Below are 19,878 nucleotides of genomic sequence, written 5' to 3'. Positions count from 1 at the left end.
ATCTTCATTTACTTTTAAACAGCTGTAACATCACCCGACTTGCAAACCACAAAAGGGAATCTCTGCCCATGCAAACTTTCTAATCAGTTACCCAAAACACCTAAATACAAAAAATGGGCCAAAACACAAACCCTTTCCTGAAGTTATTTGTGTTATGGAGTACAACTGACATATCTACCAGGCAGCAGCGTCATCAACAACTGAACCAGATGTCAATAACTCGCAAACTTGCAAGATTTATGATAGGATGCTAATTGGGGACACGTGAGTCACGGAAGGAGAAGACAACTACATGACCAACATTTTTTATCAAGGTACGGTACTGGTGAGGCCTAAAAAAATGATGTGAATATGATGAGGATGATGTATTTGTACAGAACCCAATACTTGTAAGGACAATGCACAACTCATAACTCAGAGCTGACCAGAAAACGGTTTGAATGGTCAGCAGCATGAATGTGCCTTATGCAAATGGTGACATAAGGATGCCTGTGTGGGTATCGTAACCAATTAGAAAAGCACTCAGACAGCACAGGCTTCCAAATTCCAAAACTGTGAATCACAAGTGTCTGCTTCCCTGCTCCAAGGTCCATACTGTGGTGAACATTTTAAAAGGACTCTGGTGCGCAAGTGGGTGTATTGTTAGTTTAATCAAACATCAGAGAAACCCTGTTTATTTGTGTCTGAAGGTAGACGTGCTGCTGCTGACTGTGCGTCTGACTCATTTTAACAAGATAAGCCGAGAAAGGATCCCAATCCAAGCTGTCGACGAATCCTCTACAGCAGTCCTCTAAGAGCTATTGTAAATCAGACTTCATTCAGACGAGATGAACTCTATCAGGCCGGATGAACTTCGTATTTATGTGTTCTGTAGCCATTTTAGGGGATTACATCATGCAAAGTTCTTCCAACCATCACGTAATGTTTAACACACCCTACTTAAAAAGCAGCGCAGGAATAAACAAAGGTGCGATGTGATGAATACGTGTGATGACTGCATTTGAAAGCAAGTAGTGCCTTCACTGCTTCTGTTGCGGCTGCTGTTATGTATGTACAGTATATGTATGAATGTTTTCCCATGTGTTTTTGGATAATAGTGAGTAATGCTGGAGATACTTCCGGTTAGCCAGACTTTATACTTGCATTCTTTATTAAACCTGCTGTTACCCTAAACCACAAAAACGCTTCTCATTTGCATCCTGATTTTTTACCGGCGTTACACCAACAGTGTGTGTATGCATGTGCTTTCATCACCTGTACAGCCTGTGGTCCCTTTGCGTACCGAGTATCCCAGCTCACAGTGACAGATGAAGGATCCCTTAGTGTTCTCACAGTTCCCACTCAGACAGATGTTGGGGTTTAGCTCACACTCGTCCACATCTTGAGAGAAAGCAAAGGGAAAGAGTGAAACAAGCATGGGCTTGATTTTAATGAGAAGAACAATGGGCACTTTTGAAGAACCGTTCAGAAGCGCTCGCATCATTGTTGTGAGGGATTTGTTTTGTTTCTCAGTGGAACCAGATATCTAAATGTCACGCATTCCTCTCCACCACAATGTTCACTTTAGTATCATCAACAACAACATTACTCACTGCTCCCTTACCACTCTGAGTCATAAAGTCTTATTGTCATGACACATCTTTTGGATGACTTTGAAAGACCATAATCCCCCCTAAAAAGTATTAAGTGTTAATCTGCTGTTTGTTTGTTTTATTTTTGAAATAAAATGATATCAGTTACCCAGGCAGGTTTTCATGTCCTCTGATGACATAAAGCCATCAAAGCAAAGACACTGGTACGTCCCCGGAGTGTTGGTACACTGGCCTCCATCACAGATATCTGGGCTCTCCTCACACTCATCAATATCTGGAAAAAAACAAAACAAAACAGACAAAAAATAGAGTAGGTAAAGAGTAAATTTGCTGTTACTGTTACTCTAACAGTTTTAATCTTGTATGCACAGAGAGCAACAGCTCAATTTGACATGCCACAATTTTTTTAACTACAACTCTACCACAACAATATACAATGGTTTTTCAACTATTCGTGATTCAGTATTCGCAACACAGTAAATTTGCAAAAAACCTACTGTTTTTATTCTTAGAGATTAACGTGTAGTAGCGGTTGTTTCGCAAGCCTGAAGACCAGGCAAAAAGCAATTCCAAATGTTCTATCGAACACCTTTCAATATTGTCAATGGTTTTACATTTTACAATTCAAAATGTGTTTAATAAACGTGTGAGGTATATTTAAGGCTTAACCTGGATTGTGCTTCAATTCATTTAGCTTGTTCGCTTACTTTGTCCAGAGTAAACTATGGCAATTGAAGAGGGATAGATATGACTGACTCTAATTTTCATAATTACAACAGTCACTCTTATTGAAAACCCAAAACCGGAATCAACATTACACAACCAGGAGTGGTTGGTGGGGAAGGAGCAATCCGGCGTAGCATACAGTAGCGCTTCAATGCAGCATTGAAGAGTTATTAAGAGTGTTAAAACAGTCATTTTTATGAGCGTCCAAAATACTTGCGTTTATTCGTTATTCATGGGTGGTCTTGAATCGCAACCATTAAATCTGCTAAAAAATACAGATTTTGAAAAGGTCACAAAAAGTGATAATCACCCATAATGTAAGCCTTTATTCTAAATATTTTAACTAGCGTACCACAATGTAGTAAATATACGATCGTACACCAACATATGTCAAAAATGATTTGGCTGAATACTCAACATCCTCAGGTACAATGGACTGTATGTCAGCTGTAGACAATGATCAAACGCATGAGGAAGGCTACAAAACAAATTACCTGTGCAGCTTCTCTGGTCCGGCATCAGAGCGTACCCAGTGTGGCAGCTACACTCGTAACTGCCCTCTGAGTTGGTGCAAAATGTTTCACAGCCTCCATTTTCAATGGTGCATTCATCAATGTCTGTAAAAAAAAAGAAAACCCCACCAAAAATAAACATGTTACATACTGCTAGCATGGATTTCCTCATTCATCTAATTACAATCAATCAATCAATCAACCCCCTAGACCAGATGCAATGGACGTGGAGTAGGTCTAGTATAATATTATGAAAGTCCAGTCCATAGTGGATCTAACATAATAGTGAGAGTCCAGTCCATAGTGGGGCCAGCCGGAGACCATCCCGAGCAAAGACAGGTCAGCACCGCAGAGACGTGTGAACAATATCATGCAAAGCTGTACATGTGTACAATGCTATGCGAAGGTACCCACCCACACAGCCCAGCCTGTCCTCAGTAGATTTGTAGCCAGTGTCGCAGACACACTGGTAGCGTCCGATCATATTGACACACTGGCCATGTCTGCACAGCTTATCACTCAGTTCACATTCATTAATGTCTGTGGGAGAAAAAAATGACATTCGACTCAAGAAAAATTGATAAATGCTGAAGCGACAAGTCAAAGTTATGCATTGTAGTCAACTGTACAGGTGTGTGGGTATGATAACAATAAAAGGAACTGGACCCACTCTGGATAAACAATGTAATAATACTGTATTATTCTTCTGTATTATTCAATTATTCACAGTTTGCTAAAACCATAACAAAAACATATTTGACTGAAAAGTCATGAAAGACCACTAGATATGTTATCATTTTGTCAACACATCATTTATCAAGCCCAAAACACTGAGCATTTTAGCATTACATATTAAGTGACACATGGGAATTCCATTTGTTAAGATATTTTTGTTTGGGTGAAGTTACTATCAAACATTTCTGATTATAATTATTTGTTTTTGACAAACTTTTTGAGTTGATGAACTAATATCCAACAGAGGAACATTTATGTGAGTAAAGAAACTGGGTTTTTGGAGTCTGTACTTCACTTAAAAAAGTTTAAAATGTAAAAATGTAATCATGTATATGAAAAAAGCATAACTCGAAAATGTATTTTTAAAAAAAGAAAACTAAACTGCTTTACATTATGTGCATCTCTAAATGTAATATTTAATGTTAAGGTAAGTAGTTCATATTGGCCCATGCATTTATTTAAAAAAAAAAAAACTGTACAACTTGCACATGAAAACACTTAAATGTCCATCGAGCTCAAAAAACATTGAGCCGGAGGACAAAAAGGAACTGACATTTCACACTGCAGTCTCTACTCATTGACTAAATACCCCACTCATCATCTATATAAAACAATTTATTCTCAGAGCTAACGAGGGTATTTACCTTTGCCAAAGAGTGGGTGTAAGAGGGAAACGTTTGGAGGGGTTCATCCAACTCTATACTGAACCTCAACCCTTTTTTGTAACTCACCTAGACAAGCTGAGCCATCAGGAGCGATTTCATGTCCCGCGGGACAAACACACTGGAAGCTGCCTTCATTGTTGACACATTCACCTCCCCGGCACAACAAAGGGTTACGCTCACACTCGTCGATGTCTGATGGAGGAAGAATTCAAAAATGGAGGATCATGCAACTCAAAATTGACTGGACGTGACCTTAGCTACCAGGAATGACTTAGTAAAATAAAGTAATTCAATAAAGAAGGACAAATTAATTACATTTGGCTTTCTGTTTTTACCCAACCTTTTTTGATATTATGTATTATGTAGTCCTGGGTTAATATCCTCAGCCAACACAAGCCCTCAAACTCACAATCTTGTGAGGACATCGTTTACAAATTTTAACCAGGTTTGACAAATGTAATTTAAAACAGAAATAGAGAAATTAGTAATTTTTTTTAGATGGTGGCACACTGACACTTTTAGTTGATGGTGAGTCCAGTTTAATGGCAGGTCAAGTATGTAATAAAGGCCAATTACATTTATGGTGCCATGAAAATAGTACAGAAGAGTACAAAACGGCATTCGAAGCTTAAAGCCCGAACAGTTGAGTAACTTTGCTTAAAAGTGAGAGAACATTTTCTCTAATGCCCAAATCATTCAAGCCACAGATTACAACGTATATTGCATTCTCTGTGTGTGAAGGAGGATTTATCACTCACCCATGCAATTTTTCATCATCATGAAGCCACTCTCGTATCCTTCAAAGCACTCGCACTCAAAATCTCCTGCAGTGTTGATACAACGGCCTGGTCCGCACAAGTCTGGAGAAATGCGGCACTCATCGACATCTGTAAGGAAGTAAAACACGATTTGCCAGGGTTCAAAGTGTTTCTACAAAATAACTACGAATACATGAAGTGAATATACCAAAATCCTAAATGAGAGTGCCATGCTGTTATACTAACTAAAAATGATACATTAAACACACTAGTCAAATTGTCCAACAACAACAAGACCATACCAACCACCAGACTACTTTAAACACAAAGCTGAATTTGGGCAACAGAATTTCAATAATTTTACAGTAATTATTGCTGGCAAACATTAAATGTAACATTAGTGTCAGTCTATGGAGTATCACAATGACATTACTTCCCACACTTTATGTCGTCTGGTTCCAAACCTCAGGGTCTACAAACTTGATTCTTTCGGTATTAGGACATAGCTCAGCAGTCAAAAAGGATTATCCCGTTGGGTGCTACACAGAAATCAACAATGTTGTTGTTTCTCCCCTTTCTCTAATTTGCTTGGTAAGGAAATTTAAAACAAAGTCTAAGCTGAGATCAATGAGATATGGTAAGGTAAAATAAACTAAGCCAATGCATTTGATAAGCCACTCTGTTTGGAAGGTAAGCTTGAGTAAACAAATGTAAACAAAATAATATAATGTAAGGTAAGCTAATGTGTTAAATTGAATTCAGCCAGGTAAGGTCCCAAATGGCATTGTTCTGTTGAAATCAACACTGACTGTTAATTGCTCATGTGTATTGATTATATTGATTATTGTTTGTGAAGTAAAGCAAATCAATTCGCACTTAATTGTTACTCACCGGTGCAATTTCTTTCATCAGAATCCAGTGCGTAGCCATTATCGCAACGACAACGGAAGCTTCCGATTGTGTTCCGACACTTCCCATTTGAGCAGAGTGTGTTTATCATCCTACATTCATTTATATCTGAGAGGGGTCAAGGGACAAAGATGGGTGAGAGACAGGGGAGACCCCCATGTATGTCTGCCACTGTGAATGGCCCTAATACCTTTGAGGAATGGTCTTCCATTGATGAAGTCACCCCGGTGAGAAAAGCCTGGTCCAAGAGGACATAGCTGGGCATATTCCGGGGTCCCTTTCTCCGGACATTCGTCGCACTCTGGGCCCCAGGCCACACCCACTGAGCAACAACAAGCATCCACGCGGTGTTTCCCTGAGATCACCGCTCCACAGCGCTCATCCTCATGTGTTAAGTAGCAGTGCTCTGTGCGCAAGTCTGGAAGTAACAAAAAATAGAAAATTTCATTTTTGCATGGGTCGACTCCAAAAAAAACATTATGCACAAAACAAAATTGTGTACTCACCGATGCAGGTTCTGCCATTCATATCAACTGTCATCCCAGGGGGGCACTGGCAAAAAAATGAGCCATGTGTGTTGACACACTTGCCATTGGTACAAACTCCAGGAAACACTTGACACTCATCCACATCTGAGAGTCAGCAGTAGAAAAGACAGCTTTATAAGGTTGTAAAGTTCCCATTATGTTAATATCCACGTTGAATCAAAGCACCTTACCTTCACACACATTTCCTCGGGCTCTTGCAAGACCCTTACCACAGATGGGATCTGACAATAAATGACACACAAATTATGTTCAAGAGGATTTTCTGAAAAGAGCGTTTAGCACGTAGACAGCTTACCTTTTTCACACTTGGCACAAGGGCTGTTCCAGGCCACTCCTAGTGTGGCACAGCAGTGAGACTTGAGCGTAGCCCCATTGATGTTGACTTCACAGTGATCATTTATGATCTTCAGCCAGCAAGTGCTCTTAGTCGTCTCTAATTCAGCAGACACAAACATTCAAATTTTCCCTTAACATTAAGCCAAGCAGAAAAGCTAAACATGTAGTAATTTGAGTTTTGACCATTACATAATTAACACATTGTTGAGGTGTTTCAGAATAGTGGGCAAATTTAATTCAGAGGAGTTTGATCCGACTAGCAACCTTACAGTCGAAATCGTCAAACAATAACCCCCACGGAGGGAGGCAAGTTGAGTAGTTGAGGCCCCCCACGTACAAGGAATGTGTTGGGAAGTTGTTCTAATGTGAGGAACGTGTCGCCGTCAGACACAGACCTCACCGTCGAATTGGAGAAACACCCGTAGCTTTGATCAGATCGAGAAGGCCTCCCTCACTGCTCCCTTCTGGCAAAAGCCATGATACATTCCTAGGTTCGCCTGCCGAAACCCTGTTACGACTTTTATTTCCCAGATAGTCAAGTTTGATTGTCTTCACGGCACTACGCCAAAGCCTAAGCTGAGTTTAACAGAGTGTTGAAAAAGTATTCTTTGCGGTGGAAACATTTTTTTGTTTTCTTCAATGAAAGACTGTATTTCTTTTAAATGTTTTATTTCATTGTGAAGTTACTGGCACATAGTGACTACTGTATAGTACCACATATCTGTTTAAAAAATAATGATGCCATGGATTTTGCGTCGATGACGAGCAATATCTACAGTAACGAATCAGATTTGACAAAGACAATCTTTAGTCGAAAATAGTCCTAACACAGTGTAATGCATAAAACTGATGTGCAATAGCTGATGAACGAACATTTTTAAGGGCAGTATTTGGCTTTGGAAGCAAACAGCAGCCAGTTTAAATCGTTCAATGAAATAAAAATCTGTATAGGTTAATGTAGAGGTGTTTGTTATTAATTTAGCGGACGAAGTGTTGTTTTTTATTTTGCTTTTGGGGAACTTTTAAAATCAAAACCAAATGAAGTTGAACAGCATTGGTTCCTTGGTTGATGAATACAATTTGTAGTGAAATATGATGTATTTATTGGTGGGACATTGCAGGAATGGTAATTTATGAAATTATATTTACCAATACACTCAAGTCCAGAGCTGTCCAGTGAACTGCCAGTTGAACACAAGCACACAAATGACCCTTGGCTGTTCACGCAGTCTCCGTTGACACAAGGACTAGACTCACACTCATCCACATCTGTGACAAAAGACATGATCGGCTTTGTATTATTAACACATGGTAGTCATCACAGTATTTATTGCATTTGCTAAAAGAGAATACATCACAGACCTTTGCAGACATCTGTCTGCGGATTAAAGGTGAATCCTTTGGGACACTGACAGGTGAAACTTCCTGGTGTGTTCCTACACAGTCCTTTATCACACAAGTGCCTATTTATCAGACATTCGTCGATATCTGAAGGAAAACACATTTATCAGGATTTTGCTTATGTTTCATATCTATGTACCGTGTTCCAAGTGGACAGAACGCATTGTTACTTACCAATGCAGTTTTTGCCCGTCAGATCTACCTCAAAGCCTTCGTTGCAGGTACATTTATATGTTCTTAGCATGTTCTCACACACGCCATTCTGGCAGAGGTCCGGATCAAGGGCGCACTCATTAATGTCTAAGAAGACAAACAATAGGCTGTTGCATCTCCATGTAAAAACATCATCCAGAAAACCGATTGATGGTGTTTTTCTAAGACATTATAATGTCACATGACACATTAGAACCATCACTTCCTTGAGACATTGGGTGGATTTTATTTGTCACAACAGGCGTATTATCAAGCCTTGATTAATTGGTAAAAATGTCTTCAGGGAGTTCACAGTAACTCTCCTCTTTGACCATCATATTTTACACTGACGTGGTTGAGACAACCTGAAAGACTGGGAAACATTCACACACTTTTTTTTAACCGTGGTTGTCCCTTTTGGGAGGCATTACAAATGATTTGTACAGTCTTGTCATATCGCAATAACAGAGAATAAGCACACTGTTGCATGCATACCTCTTCCATCTCCAGTTGTGCCGATGTCATTTGGACACAAAGCCTGGAACTCAGCTGCAACATAACACAGTTTGGCCATTAATAAAAATACATAAAAATAATGTTTTCAAATTTAAGACATTTTAAAGCATTTATTCCCAAGTTACTAGCCACTTATATGTTTTTGCCTTAATGGTATAATAAAATGTCCCCTTAATGTGGTGCAGTGTTGGTTTATTCTGCACAGAAACTTTAATTGGTGGTGCTTGGTCATTTCTATGACTAATGTGTCAAAGTAGGCTAAGCGTTTGAGCCATCCCAGGTTGTGTAGGTGTGTTTTGAATTAAGAGGGCGGGAGGTGGCTCCATATGGGATTTGAAAGTGCTTACCAGAGTTTTGTGGTGGGCAGGGTTGGCAGGGTTCCCCATAGGCGTACTCAGTGCTGGAACAGCAGCACTCGGATTTGGTCACAGCTCCAAATAAAGGCCGAACACACTGGCCTCGCTTGTAACCACCATAGCAGGAGCTGCGCATGTGTGTGTCTGTGTCATATGAACATACCAAGCAGACTGAGTGTGTAACAGATGACACAGAGGAGGAAACTAGAGGGAGTAAACAACAACAATGGGAAAACATGCGGCTGTTCCCTCTTAATAATATTCAGAGGATTGAAGCATTCTCCTGAGTTGAAATCATCCTGGTGAGAACTCAGCATGACCAAACAACACTTCACTTTTAAGACACTACACCCAGAAACGTTAGAATGTGGGAAATTATGTTTGCAAAGCTTTTAATCACAATAACCACATGATCGTTGATAAATACTAATCAGTATTAATTAATCACAATGCAAACCATTTACTTTCGCATTGCTGAATTATTACTTTTGTATACTACTTTACACAATTGTTTGAGTTAAAATCCTCTGTAAATGTCAAAACAAACAGAGCTTTTTGCAGGGTATTCTCAGGAAAAAAATGTAGGAGGAAGTTTCATGTGGCTGTCACAGCTTTAAAGGCCTACTGAAATGAGATTTTCTTATTCAAACGGGGATAGCGGGTCCATTCTATGTGTCATACTTGATCATTTCGCGATATTGCCATATTTTTGCTGAAAGGATTTAGTAGAGAACATCGACGATAAAGTTCGCAACTTTTGGTCGCTAATAGGAAAGCCCTGCCTTTACCGGAAGTCGCAGACGATAACGTCACCCGTTGAGGGCTCCTTACATCCTCACATTGTTTTTAATGGGAGCCTCCAACAAAAAGAGCTATTCGGACAGAGAAAACGACAATTTCCCAAATAATTTGAGCGAGGATGAAAGATTTGTGTTTGAGGATATTGATAGCGACGGACTAGAAAAAATAAATAAATAAATCAAGTTAAAAAAAAAAAATGCGATTGCATTGGGACAGATTCAGATGTTTTTATACACATTTACTAAGATATTTCTGGGAAATCCCTTATATTTCTATTGTGTTGCTAGTGTTTTAGTTAGTCAAATAGTACCTGATAGTCGGAAGGGTGTGTCCATGGGTGTCTTGAGGCCAGTGTCTGAGGGAAGTTGACGGCAGCTGTATGGACGGCACGAGCTCAGCTGATCTCCGGTAAGTGGCGACTTTTTACCACCATTTTCTCAGCGAAAACTGCTGGTTGACATTTGGTCGGGATTCATGTTCGCTTGACCGCTCTGATCCATAGGAAAGCTTCACCTCCGGGAATTTTAAACAAGGAATCACCGTGTGTTTGTGTGGCTAAAGGCTAAAGCTTACCAACTCCATCTTTCTACTTTGACTTCTCCATTATTAATTGAACAAATTGCAAAAGATTCCGCAACCCAGATCTCCAAAATACTGTGTAATTATGCGGTTAAAGCAGACGACTTTTAGCTCTGTGTGTGTGCGCAGCGCTAATATTTCTTCACAGTCCATGACGTCACGCGTACACGTCATCATTCCGCGACGTTTTCAACAAGAAACTCCCGGGAAATTTAAAATTGCAATTTAGTAAACTAAAAAGGTCGTATTGGCATGTGTTGCAATGTTAATATTTCATCATTGATATATAAACTATCAGACTGCGTGGTCGGTAGTAGTGGGTTTCAGTAGGCCTTTAAAACAAATCAAAATACAGAATAAAGTTTAATGATGTTTTTTTTTTTTCAACCGCCTGTTAAATACAGCTAAAAGCAAAGGCAAACATATTCTTTGCTGCTGACTTTAAATGTAAATGGGATGAATCACAGCAGATAATTTCATCTACCTGTGACCACAATGAGGATAAAATCTGTAGGAAATGGACAGATGGAAGGATTTTCATCTGATTAACACCACAGGTTATAATGCTCAAATGTATTCACTTTAGCATTCTATAGCTTATGTAAAATAACAGGATCAAAACAAATGGTTAAAGTTATGATAATCTTCCCATTTGTGATGATGAAAGGAAGCAATTATTTTGCAATGCTGTTTGCATTGAGTACAATAATACTCACTGAATGTACAATATGACAAAAAAGTTCCTTACCAACACAGACACGTCCATCAAGGCCCACCGCCATTCCCGCCATGCATTCACATCGGAAAGAACCTTCTGTGTTGACACAGTGTCCGTTCATACACATACCTGGAATCTCACACTCATCAATGTCTGGGGGAAGAAAAAACCAAAGAGATTTTTTTGCCACATCGCTGACAACTGTTATCCATCAGAGTAACATTAAAATATTTGTGTTAATCCACTTTATTTCAACACATGCAATCATAAATGGCAAATACATAAATTCTCAGTGAGTAAAAATGTTCTGCTGAATCAATTTGCAGTGTATATACTTTGCGTATTACTTGACTGAAAGTTGAAGTGAAAGCTGTGGCACGGTTTCAATTCCATGAACTCTCATCATGGTTTTGAGCATATCACATTGATGATCATGATAAACGATAATGCTGCAAGCATGCAGATGGTTTTCAGTTTTTGGAGGGCGACTCCTGGGACCCTTCTGACTCACGTTTCATTAATGACCACATACGTCAGCACACACCCAATGACTTAACTAGGTCAACATCTCAATACCAAAGGCCAAGTGGTACAACATGACTGTAACTCAGCTTTAAAGGAATGTGTTAACAATACTTTATTTTAGTGCGGTTAAGAGGAAATTGGCTTCACAAATGATAATTGCACTTCCTTTTTAAAGAGTTGTCATTTTTGGCACCTTTTCATTGAGGTACTAACCACAAGAGCACAGTACCAAAAGGGTGGACTTGACTGGCTGCTGTCTTTTGAATGGCCAGGAAGAACTATCACTCCTTGTGACAATGGGAATCGAATGGGAAGAGCATAAAACACATATTTTTTAAGCAAAGCTTGTAATTGCTACATGTCAACGAGTCAAGAGCCTCAAGATGCTGATGTGTTGTTGTTCCTTTTCTTTGAAAATTCATTGTTATGCAGTGTTGTGCTGGTATGATTTCACACAACATCATTGACAGAGCCATCACCATCTCGTCCACCCCCCACTGTGATAACACGAGCAAAGTCGGGGCTTAGCCTTTTTAACTGACAACCTTAAAGGGGAAATGCACTTTTTTCGGAATGTTGCCCATTGTTCACAATCTTTACGAGAGACAAAAACACACCTGCCTTTTTTTTATTTTATTTTTGTTTTAGAATTTTAAAACTGCTTGGGAGATGAGGCTAATGGGAGTCATAGTTGTAGCCTTCAAAGCCCTCTAAAACAACTTCAAAACCCTTAATCAATGTTTTAGATACACACTGCAAATATATATACAGTATGATGTATAACAGACACATTCATTACAATAAGTAGTATGTAGAATATTTACCGTATATTGGTCATTTTAAGCATTGCCGGAACTAATTCCTCAGCGCATTTATTTCCTTTTCCATAGCAGCGCACTTCCAACTTCCAGCAACGAATGTACTTCCTACTACTGAAGCTTAATATACGGAAGATGCTTATAGAAATTAGCACGAAGAGACAGTGAAGTATTGCAGCGAACAAAAGCCAGAGAGTGAGGTCTGCGTCACATTGACGCTGCAAATGTGGTACTAGGAACCAAGCTATGCTGACATAAAAGGAGTGCTTACCCAAAATAAACTGGAAACATCCCCAGCCAACTGAAACAAACGAGCTACTGTCCATCGAGTGAGTCATTTTAATGTCAATCATGATACACGCAGCACGCCATGTTTGGTAGTACAACTACAGTACATACGCTGTCTGGCTACCTCAGTTGTGTACAAACAAAAAATGATATGTGGACAAATACTTTAAAGATACTGTAATATGATTGTTCATGTTTTTCAGTCAGTACAGATTGATGTCCTATCGCATTATGTTGTGAATTACAAACTCAAATGCGTTTCACGTGCTCATTTCTCGCCGTAGCTAGCTCACAGCTAATATGGTAGCACGTTGATGTGTTATTACACAAAACAAAAAAGTTCCTCAGTGTTCGCTCTGAAAATAACAATATCGCTGTAGTTTGGAACGTAAATCAAGTATTTTAGAGGTTTTTGAATGCATTTTTAAAGTGATTTAGAGGCAGAATGGATTGCTTCCATTAGCTGCATGGTTAGCTACCTAAAACGAGATGATTGTTACAAGTTAAAATGCAAAAAAACAACAACCTTTTCTTTTCTTGTCTCTCATAAGGATTGTGAACGATATGCAAAATTCCCCAAAAAAGTGCTGTTTCCCTTTAACTGAAACTAAACAGCCTTTTTTATTCAACCGAAATACAATATTGTCTTACTCCAATAATTATTTGTTTTGCTTTAAAAAGTACAGTGGTATAATCGAACCTTTTTGAATCCTTGAATGTGTGCTACAGTAACTTCACTAATAGGTTAGAAGAAAACCGAACGGTTAATGTCCCAGTGATTGACAGGCGAAACAGCTTGTTTCCATCCTTTGTTAATTTTATAACAAGTTCCTTTCCCTGTGCATGAGCATGTTTATGAAGGGCTGGCTGCTGGTGAACGTCAGTCCACAGCAGGCGGGCCCCAATGATCCACATGCCCAGCTGCGATCTTGCCAGGATGCTTAGGGATTTTTTGCAAGGCTTTTTAGGGGATTTCTTTGCCCTCAGGATTCCCATAACAGAAATACCATCATACTGGGGATGTGGCCACCCTCCAAGTGAACTGAAATAGAGCCATCTATTCACGACACATGCAATCACAACAGTGAAGTGAAGATGAATATGCATGGATGACTATAGAAGGATTACCAACTCACCTACACACATGCGACCACTAGTGTCAAGTAGGTAGCCGGGTTTACAGATGCATTTGAAGCTACCATCATCATTGATGCACAGTCCATTGAGACACATGTTTCGGATCAGACACTCATCCTGGTCTGAGAACAATCACAAATACGTTAATGAGAGGTTCACAATTATTTTTTAATTATTGTTTTGCAGTCATAAAATGAATCATGGAAACACCGTAAAGTAATATTGAGGAATTTTTTCATCGAAGTCGAAGTCAAAATTAACAGAAACAAGTAGTTGACTGCAACGTAAGAACTATTGAAAGAGGAATTATTTGGAAAAAGATTGGTAGTGACATTAAATATAAACATTTTGTAGTTAATGAGCTGAGACATTCAAAACCTCAGCATGACTAGTTGCTCATTATAGCACTGATTGATCTTTAAATACCATGTCTTTAAATAAATTGCTCCTTTAAGCAGGGAATTGAAAGAGCAGCAAAGTCCACTGGATATGACTATACTGACTTCGATGTAAAAAACAGAACATTTCCAAACTGTTCTACTTCATAGATGCCAATGTGCTGACTGACCTTGACAGTTTTTGCCATCAGTTGTGATCTCAAAGCCAGCATTACAGACACAGTGGAAGCTTCCCTCAGTGTTCACACAGCGACCATTGTTGCAGATTCTTCCATTAGCGACACACTCGTCCAGGTCTAAAAAACAGAACAGCGATTACATACTGTATATTCTAAGGCAATGATATTCAGCTGAATTGTTTTGGGGGCCACATTACTAATATTAAACATATTTTATATACTCCGGAAAACCAGCATCCTCTACAGTGGACATTTGATTTATGTATATTTACTTGTTAGAGTTAGAGCACCTCTCTGCTGCTTTGAAAGACTTACCGCAAAAAGCTTGTCAAAGAACAACTCTATGACAGCACTCCAAAGTTTTTTAAGAAACTGCAGCAAAAAGGTCAGTAGTCCCTTTTTCACCGTAGGAACTTTTTAAGGAACTTCCCCACTTACCCGGGTGTATTAAGGTCCCCGTTTGTTTCCACCAGAAACTAGGCGGGTAGATTTAGTTCTTTAGGAACCTTTCGGAGTCCCTCCTAGCTCGTTGGGACTTTTACAAGCGACTAGGAACCTTTTTGGGGGCGGGCTGTGTTGGGGAACGATGTTTGGTTGATCCGCATTCACATTGGAATCCGGACACATTTTTTTTGAAATGTGAAGAACTACATAAAAAAAATCAAATTTGACAAACAAATGTGAATTGGGCCCTGCGATGAGGTGGCGACTTGTCCAGGGTGTACGCCGCCTTCCGCCCGATTGTAGCTGAGATAGGCGCCAGCGCCCCCCCGCGACCCCAAAAAAGGGAATAAGCGGTAGAAAATGTATGGATGGAAATGTGAATTGGACATCCTAAACTGCAGTGCTGTGAACGCACTAAACGTAGCCTTAATGCTGCTGCAGTCTGGCTTGACCTTGCTAAGTTAACAGTGAAAACGTGGACTAGATTTTCAGTATAATAATGCTGGCTGATGGATAATGGATTGGATTGGATAATAAGCGTCAACAAATGGTCTTTAAATTATTTATAGTCATAGTGAATACAGGTTATATTATTATTTATTTAGGTTCATATTCCTGCATATTTATAATAAATATTTCCGCAATTTTTTGTAAAAAGCAAACCAAAAAAAAACACGCCAAATTATATAGTGGGCTTTAAGCACCCATAAAATAGGCCTAACAATGCCAACGGCCTAATGTCTCACACATTTTTGGAACTGAACCCGCGGGCCATGAGTTGGATAGCCCAAATGAGGAAAAAGGGAGGACCTAAAATGGATCTTTTAGGAACACTTCTAGTATAACTAAAAAGGTAAACAAAAGACTATTGACTGTATCTGAAGTAAACAAGCCATAGCAACTCCTTAGTTACATAAATCACATTATGAAAAACAACTGACAAAAAAGTAGAGGACTTAAAGGGGTGCCTTGAGGAACGCCGCATTGAGCACAATGAAATCACAAGTTTGGCCCCAGTGTTTTATGTTTGTTAACCAGGTTAAGATATTAATGCAAGGATGTGCCGATGTATTTGCAAAGGTCCAAGTTCCTCAACACATCAGGAGCACTCTAAGTTTTTAGAAATGTGCTGTGAAAATGTTTGTTTCCCAGGTTTTGAACTGAACTCGGGGTTCGGTGTGGTGTCAGGTCATTGGATTTGGACCCCGGGCTGCCAGTTGAATAGCCCTGTCTTAAGGTGTGTGCATATTTGTGTGTGTAGGCATTTATTTGTACTTAATGCTCACCTCTGCACTCAGTCTTTGTTGCAGTAGACTGGAATCCAGCAGGACATCGACACATGTAAGACCCGGGGGTGTTGACACACTCTCCATGCGCACACGGGGTTCTCTCACATTCATCTTCATCTGTAGCGTAAATATAATATGTGCATTACTTTTTTTGTACATTTGTGATCTGTGTATTGTTTGAAAACTTCTTAAATCCCACGGTGACTTACCAACACATACGCCTCTTGCGTCCAAAGTGAAGCCCATGTTACACTCACAGCGATAATTAGCGCCCGGCAAGGGAATACACCGGCCATTTGGGCAGATGTTGCGGTAGGCCTGGCAAATGTTGGTGATATTTTGGGTTTGGATAATAACAGGACCTGATAGGAATATAGGTCAGTGTATCATCATGTAGTTATTTGATATACATAAAAAAAAAAAATCTTAATATTTAAGATGAATTGTTTCGAAAAACAGAGAATTATTTTCTTTGTTTTATAAACGTGCTTGTTTCAAAGAGTAAACAATCAAATACAAAAGCAGCAGTGTACCAGGAGGAGGCTGTATTGGTAGTAATGGAAACTGGCCTGGACCAGGACCATTTCCTGGGCCCGGGACATAACTTGGAGGTCGACCTGGAATTGGGTCAGGACCTGGATGTGGCAGGGGGTAGATGCTCGGTTGGTCAGGGATCCCTGGGAAAGGTCCAGGTATGGCCCCTCCACCGTTAATATTGGGTAACTGGACACACAGTTTATGGTACTCGTCTAAATGTGAGAGAAGAGTAAATGACTCAGCTAAAATGATAACACATGTAAATTTACATTTTAACATTTACACTCATGATTAATAACCTGTTCCACGAATAGGGCACATTTCCGGGTTGGAGCCATCGGACCAACATCGCCCACTATCACAGCAACATTGCATTTTAGTCAACAATTGGGAATTTTGGTTGGCACAGCGCCCATTAAGTAAACTGGCGTAACAATAACCGCCACGAGTATCTGTGGGAAAGCACATTGCACAAAGTCAGATGTGACATGTCGTCTGCATGTTGAGCAAAATCAAAAAAACTTTCACATTTTCTGCCATTGGCAAGATAGAGTTCCTGGCACCGTGTATCAGAATGACTTAGGTTCTATGCAACATAAATATATCAAGTCTAGTTTCACACCCTGGTCCACAAAGTTTTCATGTGGTGAGGTTTGATTCAAGAACACGTGTTGGGTCCTTGAGGCAAATATGGGAATCTAACCAAAATGTTTGGCATTCAAGAGAGAAAGCCATACAAACATCCTCTTGTGGGGGAGTAGCATTAACGTCTGTTTGCATACTGTATGTTGGCGCGTGTACATTTATCAGACCAAGCTGACCTAAATTTCTTACTGGACAGTTTTGGGTCATAGTTAAGTTAAAGTTAAAGTACCAATAATTGTCAGTTAGCTGTATTCACCGGAATTGCAAATATGTCTTACAATACATTGTAGAGTATGTCTTCATGTAAGAGAAAACGTATTATGATCCTTTTGACAGGCAGGTGTAAGTGGACAGTGGGCCTACTGTACATATCTAAGATACATATATATATATATATATATATATATATATATATATATATATATATATATATATATATATATATATATATATATATATATATATGTATATATATAAATATTAGTATTCATTTCTGTGATCTAATGTCAAAAAATAAAGTGACATTTATTTTTGTAGGACCTCTGTTAAATGTTGAAAGCATACATTTGGCTAAGTGTCCTACAAGTAAGTTACATGATTAAGATTTGGGGAATACAGTCTCAAATCTCTACACTCACTGGTTAAATAATTGATTAGCAGACTTAAGGCAGTTCATTGTTGAGGAAATACACACAAGCAGTTGACCTAAATTCTACAAGCTGGAGTCATGAACAGACTTTACTTCTTTCACCAGCAAAGCGATTTCAGAGGCATGTCATGGAAACCAAATGATTCCTTCTAACTATTTGGCTTATGTCATTTATGGTATACAAAAACATAGCTCAGTAATGAGTGAGACTCCTGTATAGAGAAGGATTATATAGGCCTGAAGAAATGAACTTACCTATACACCTGGACCCATCCACTGACACATGATATCCTTGAGGACACTTGCAGAAGTAACTGCCGGCAGTGTTTGAGCATTCACCAGCACCACAGACACCCAGAATGTTGGCACACTCATCGAGATCTAAGCAGAGGAGACAACTCATCAAAATTATGTTTCTGTTTGTTTGCAACACAGCTTTAAACAGGAAATCATAACTATTGATCAAATGGAAACTTAAAATTTATCAAGACTGACTACAAGTAGATCATTTATTTTGCAAGAGTTATAAAAATTTTTTATTTTTTTAGTTTGACGACATTGAGTACACTGTGGCTGCCCTTCTTTTTGAACATCACTAGGCAAAAGACACTATACTATGATGTGATACACAACTGTTTCAGAACAAATTTTACGCTGTCAAGACATTTTACAGAAATTATTTTCAGCCATAAAGTTGCACATACTGTATTTTACCATTCATATAAGATCCCACACACTGCTTAAAGCAGTAGTAACTTCACTCAGTATTTGCCTGTAGTGGCTACCTATCAGTCCAGCTGATAGTCAATTATCTTCCAAATAACATGTGGCTGTAATATTCAATGGTTTAGCTTCATTAAAGGAATATAAATATTTTAAGACCGTTCAGGGGTACAGTTTGGATGAATAACTAAATATTTTGATAAAATGATCGCTTTTAGAGATTGTCAGACACCCACACAGTAAGTGTGGCCCATTGTCACCGATGAATCAATAGTGTACCTGACACTATGCCTCCTGACCTTAACTTTGCCACAACCTGTATTTTTATGTTGATGATTAAACCTTTCTCAAGTAATTGTCAATGTCGTGATCAAATTCAATATGCCTTTGTAGGGTTAAATCTTACCTTCACATTTCTGTGAGATCTCATTGAATTTGTGCCCAGCGGGACATTTGCATTCAAAGGATCCGACCGTGTTGATACAGTTTCCTCCCTGACATAAGCCAGGGATTGCCTGGCACTCATCCACATCTGTAAAAGCACAATATATACAACATTAATAGCAATCCTTGCATATGTACAGACATGGCATAAACTATAAGTACCCAGATTCCTTTGCAGGCTGAAAATTTGAGAAATGACACAGACATGCTAAATTAAACGTAGCACAGAGACGAGAAGTTTTAGTGCATTAATCTTTGTTAAACTCAAGGACAAAAAGGCAAGACAGAGAGAGAGAGGAACATCAACCAAAACCACAATAATAAACATATCCTTGTATCCATTAATTTTGTACATTATTTATCCTGTTACGGGTCACTGTGATCTGGAGCTGATACTCAACTTGGCATGAAAATCGGGTTACACCCAAGATAGATGACCCATCAATCCAGTACCCACA

At 39.1% G+C, this 19,878-nt stretch overlaps 1 protein-coding gene across 1 annotated transcript in view; it reads right to left on the bottom strand.

The window, feature by feature from the left end:
* fbn1 (fibrillin 1) overlaps window positions 1-19,878 on the bottom strand; it is a 107,003-nt gene that overhangs the window by 45,712 nt on the left and 41,413 nt on the right. The window contains exons 8-32 of the mRNA XM_061883818.1: window positions 19,383-19,508; window positions 18,509-18,634; window positions 17,259-17,411; window positions 16,956-17,171; window positions 16,632-16,784; window positions 16,420-16,539; window positions 14,681-14,806; window positions 14,112-14,234; window positions 11,375-11,497; window positions 9,238-9,390; window positions 8,870-8,923; window positions 8,357-8,482; window positions 8,144-8,269; window positions 7,931-8,050; window positions 6,741-6,878; window positions 6,616-6,666; window positions 6,404-6,529; window positions 6,088-6,315; window positions 5,880-6,005; window positions 4,989-5,117; window positions 4,297-4,422; window positions 3,245-3,370; window positions 2,813-2,935; window positions 1,741-1,866; window positions 1,255-1,380 (exon numbers count right to left, since the gene is read on the bottom strand). Coding sequence (XP_061739802.1) covers window positions 1,255-1,380; window positions 1,741-1,866; window positions 2,813-2,935; window positions 3,245-3,370; window positions 4,297-4,422; window positions 4,989-5,117; window positions 5,880-6,005; window positions 6,088-6,315; window positions 6,404-6,529; window positions 6,616-6,666; window positions 6,741-6,878; window positions 7,931-8,050; window positions 8,144-8,269; window positions 8,357-8,482; window positions 8,870-8,923; window positions 9,238-9,390; window positions 11,375-11,497; window positions 14,112-14,234; window positions 14,681-14,806; window positions 16,420-16,539; window positions 16,632-16,784; window positions 16,956-17,171; window positions 17,259-17,411; window positions 18,509-18,634; window positions 19,383-19,508 — 3,270 coding nt within the window. The remainder of the gene's footprint in view (window positions 1-1,254; window positions 1,381-1,740; window positions 1,867-2,812; window positions 2,936-3,244; window positions 3,371-4,296; window positions 4,423-4,988; window positions 5,118-5,879; window positions 6,006-6,087; window positions 6,316-6,403; window positions 6,530-6,615; window positions 6,667-6,740; window positions 6,879-7,930; window positions 8,051-8,143; window positions 8,270-8,356; window positions 8,483-8,869; window positions 8,924-9,237; window positions 9,391-11,374; window positions 11,498-14,111; window positions 14,235-14,680; window positions 14,807-16,419; window positions 16,540-16,631; window positions 16,785-16,955; window positions 17,172-17,258; window positions 17,412-18,508; window positions 18,635-19,382; window positions 19,509-19,878) is intronic.

This window comes from Nerophis ophidion, linkage group LG02 (assembly GCF_033978795.1).
Source record: "Nerophis ophidion isolate RoL-2023_Sa linkage group LG02, RoL_Noph_v1.0, whole genome shotgun sequence".
Taxonomy (NCBI): Eukaryota; Metazoa; Chordata; class Actinopteri; order Syngnathiformes; family Syngnathidae; genus Nerophis; species Nerophis ophidion.
This window is presented reverse-complemented; position numbering and strand designations above follow the sequence as displayed.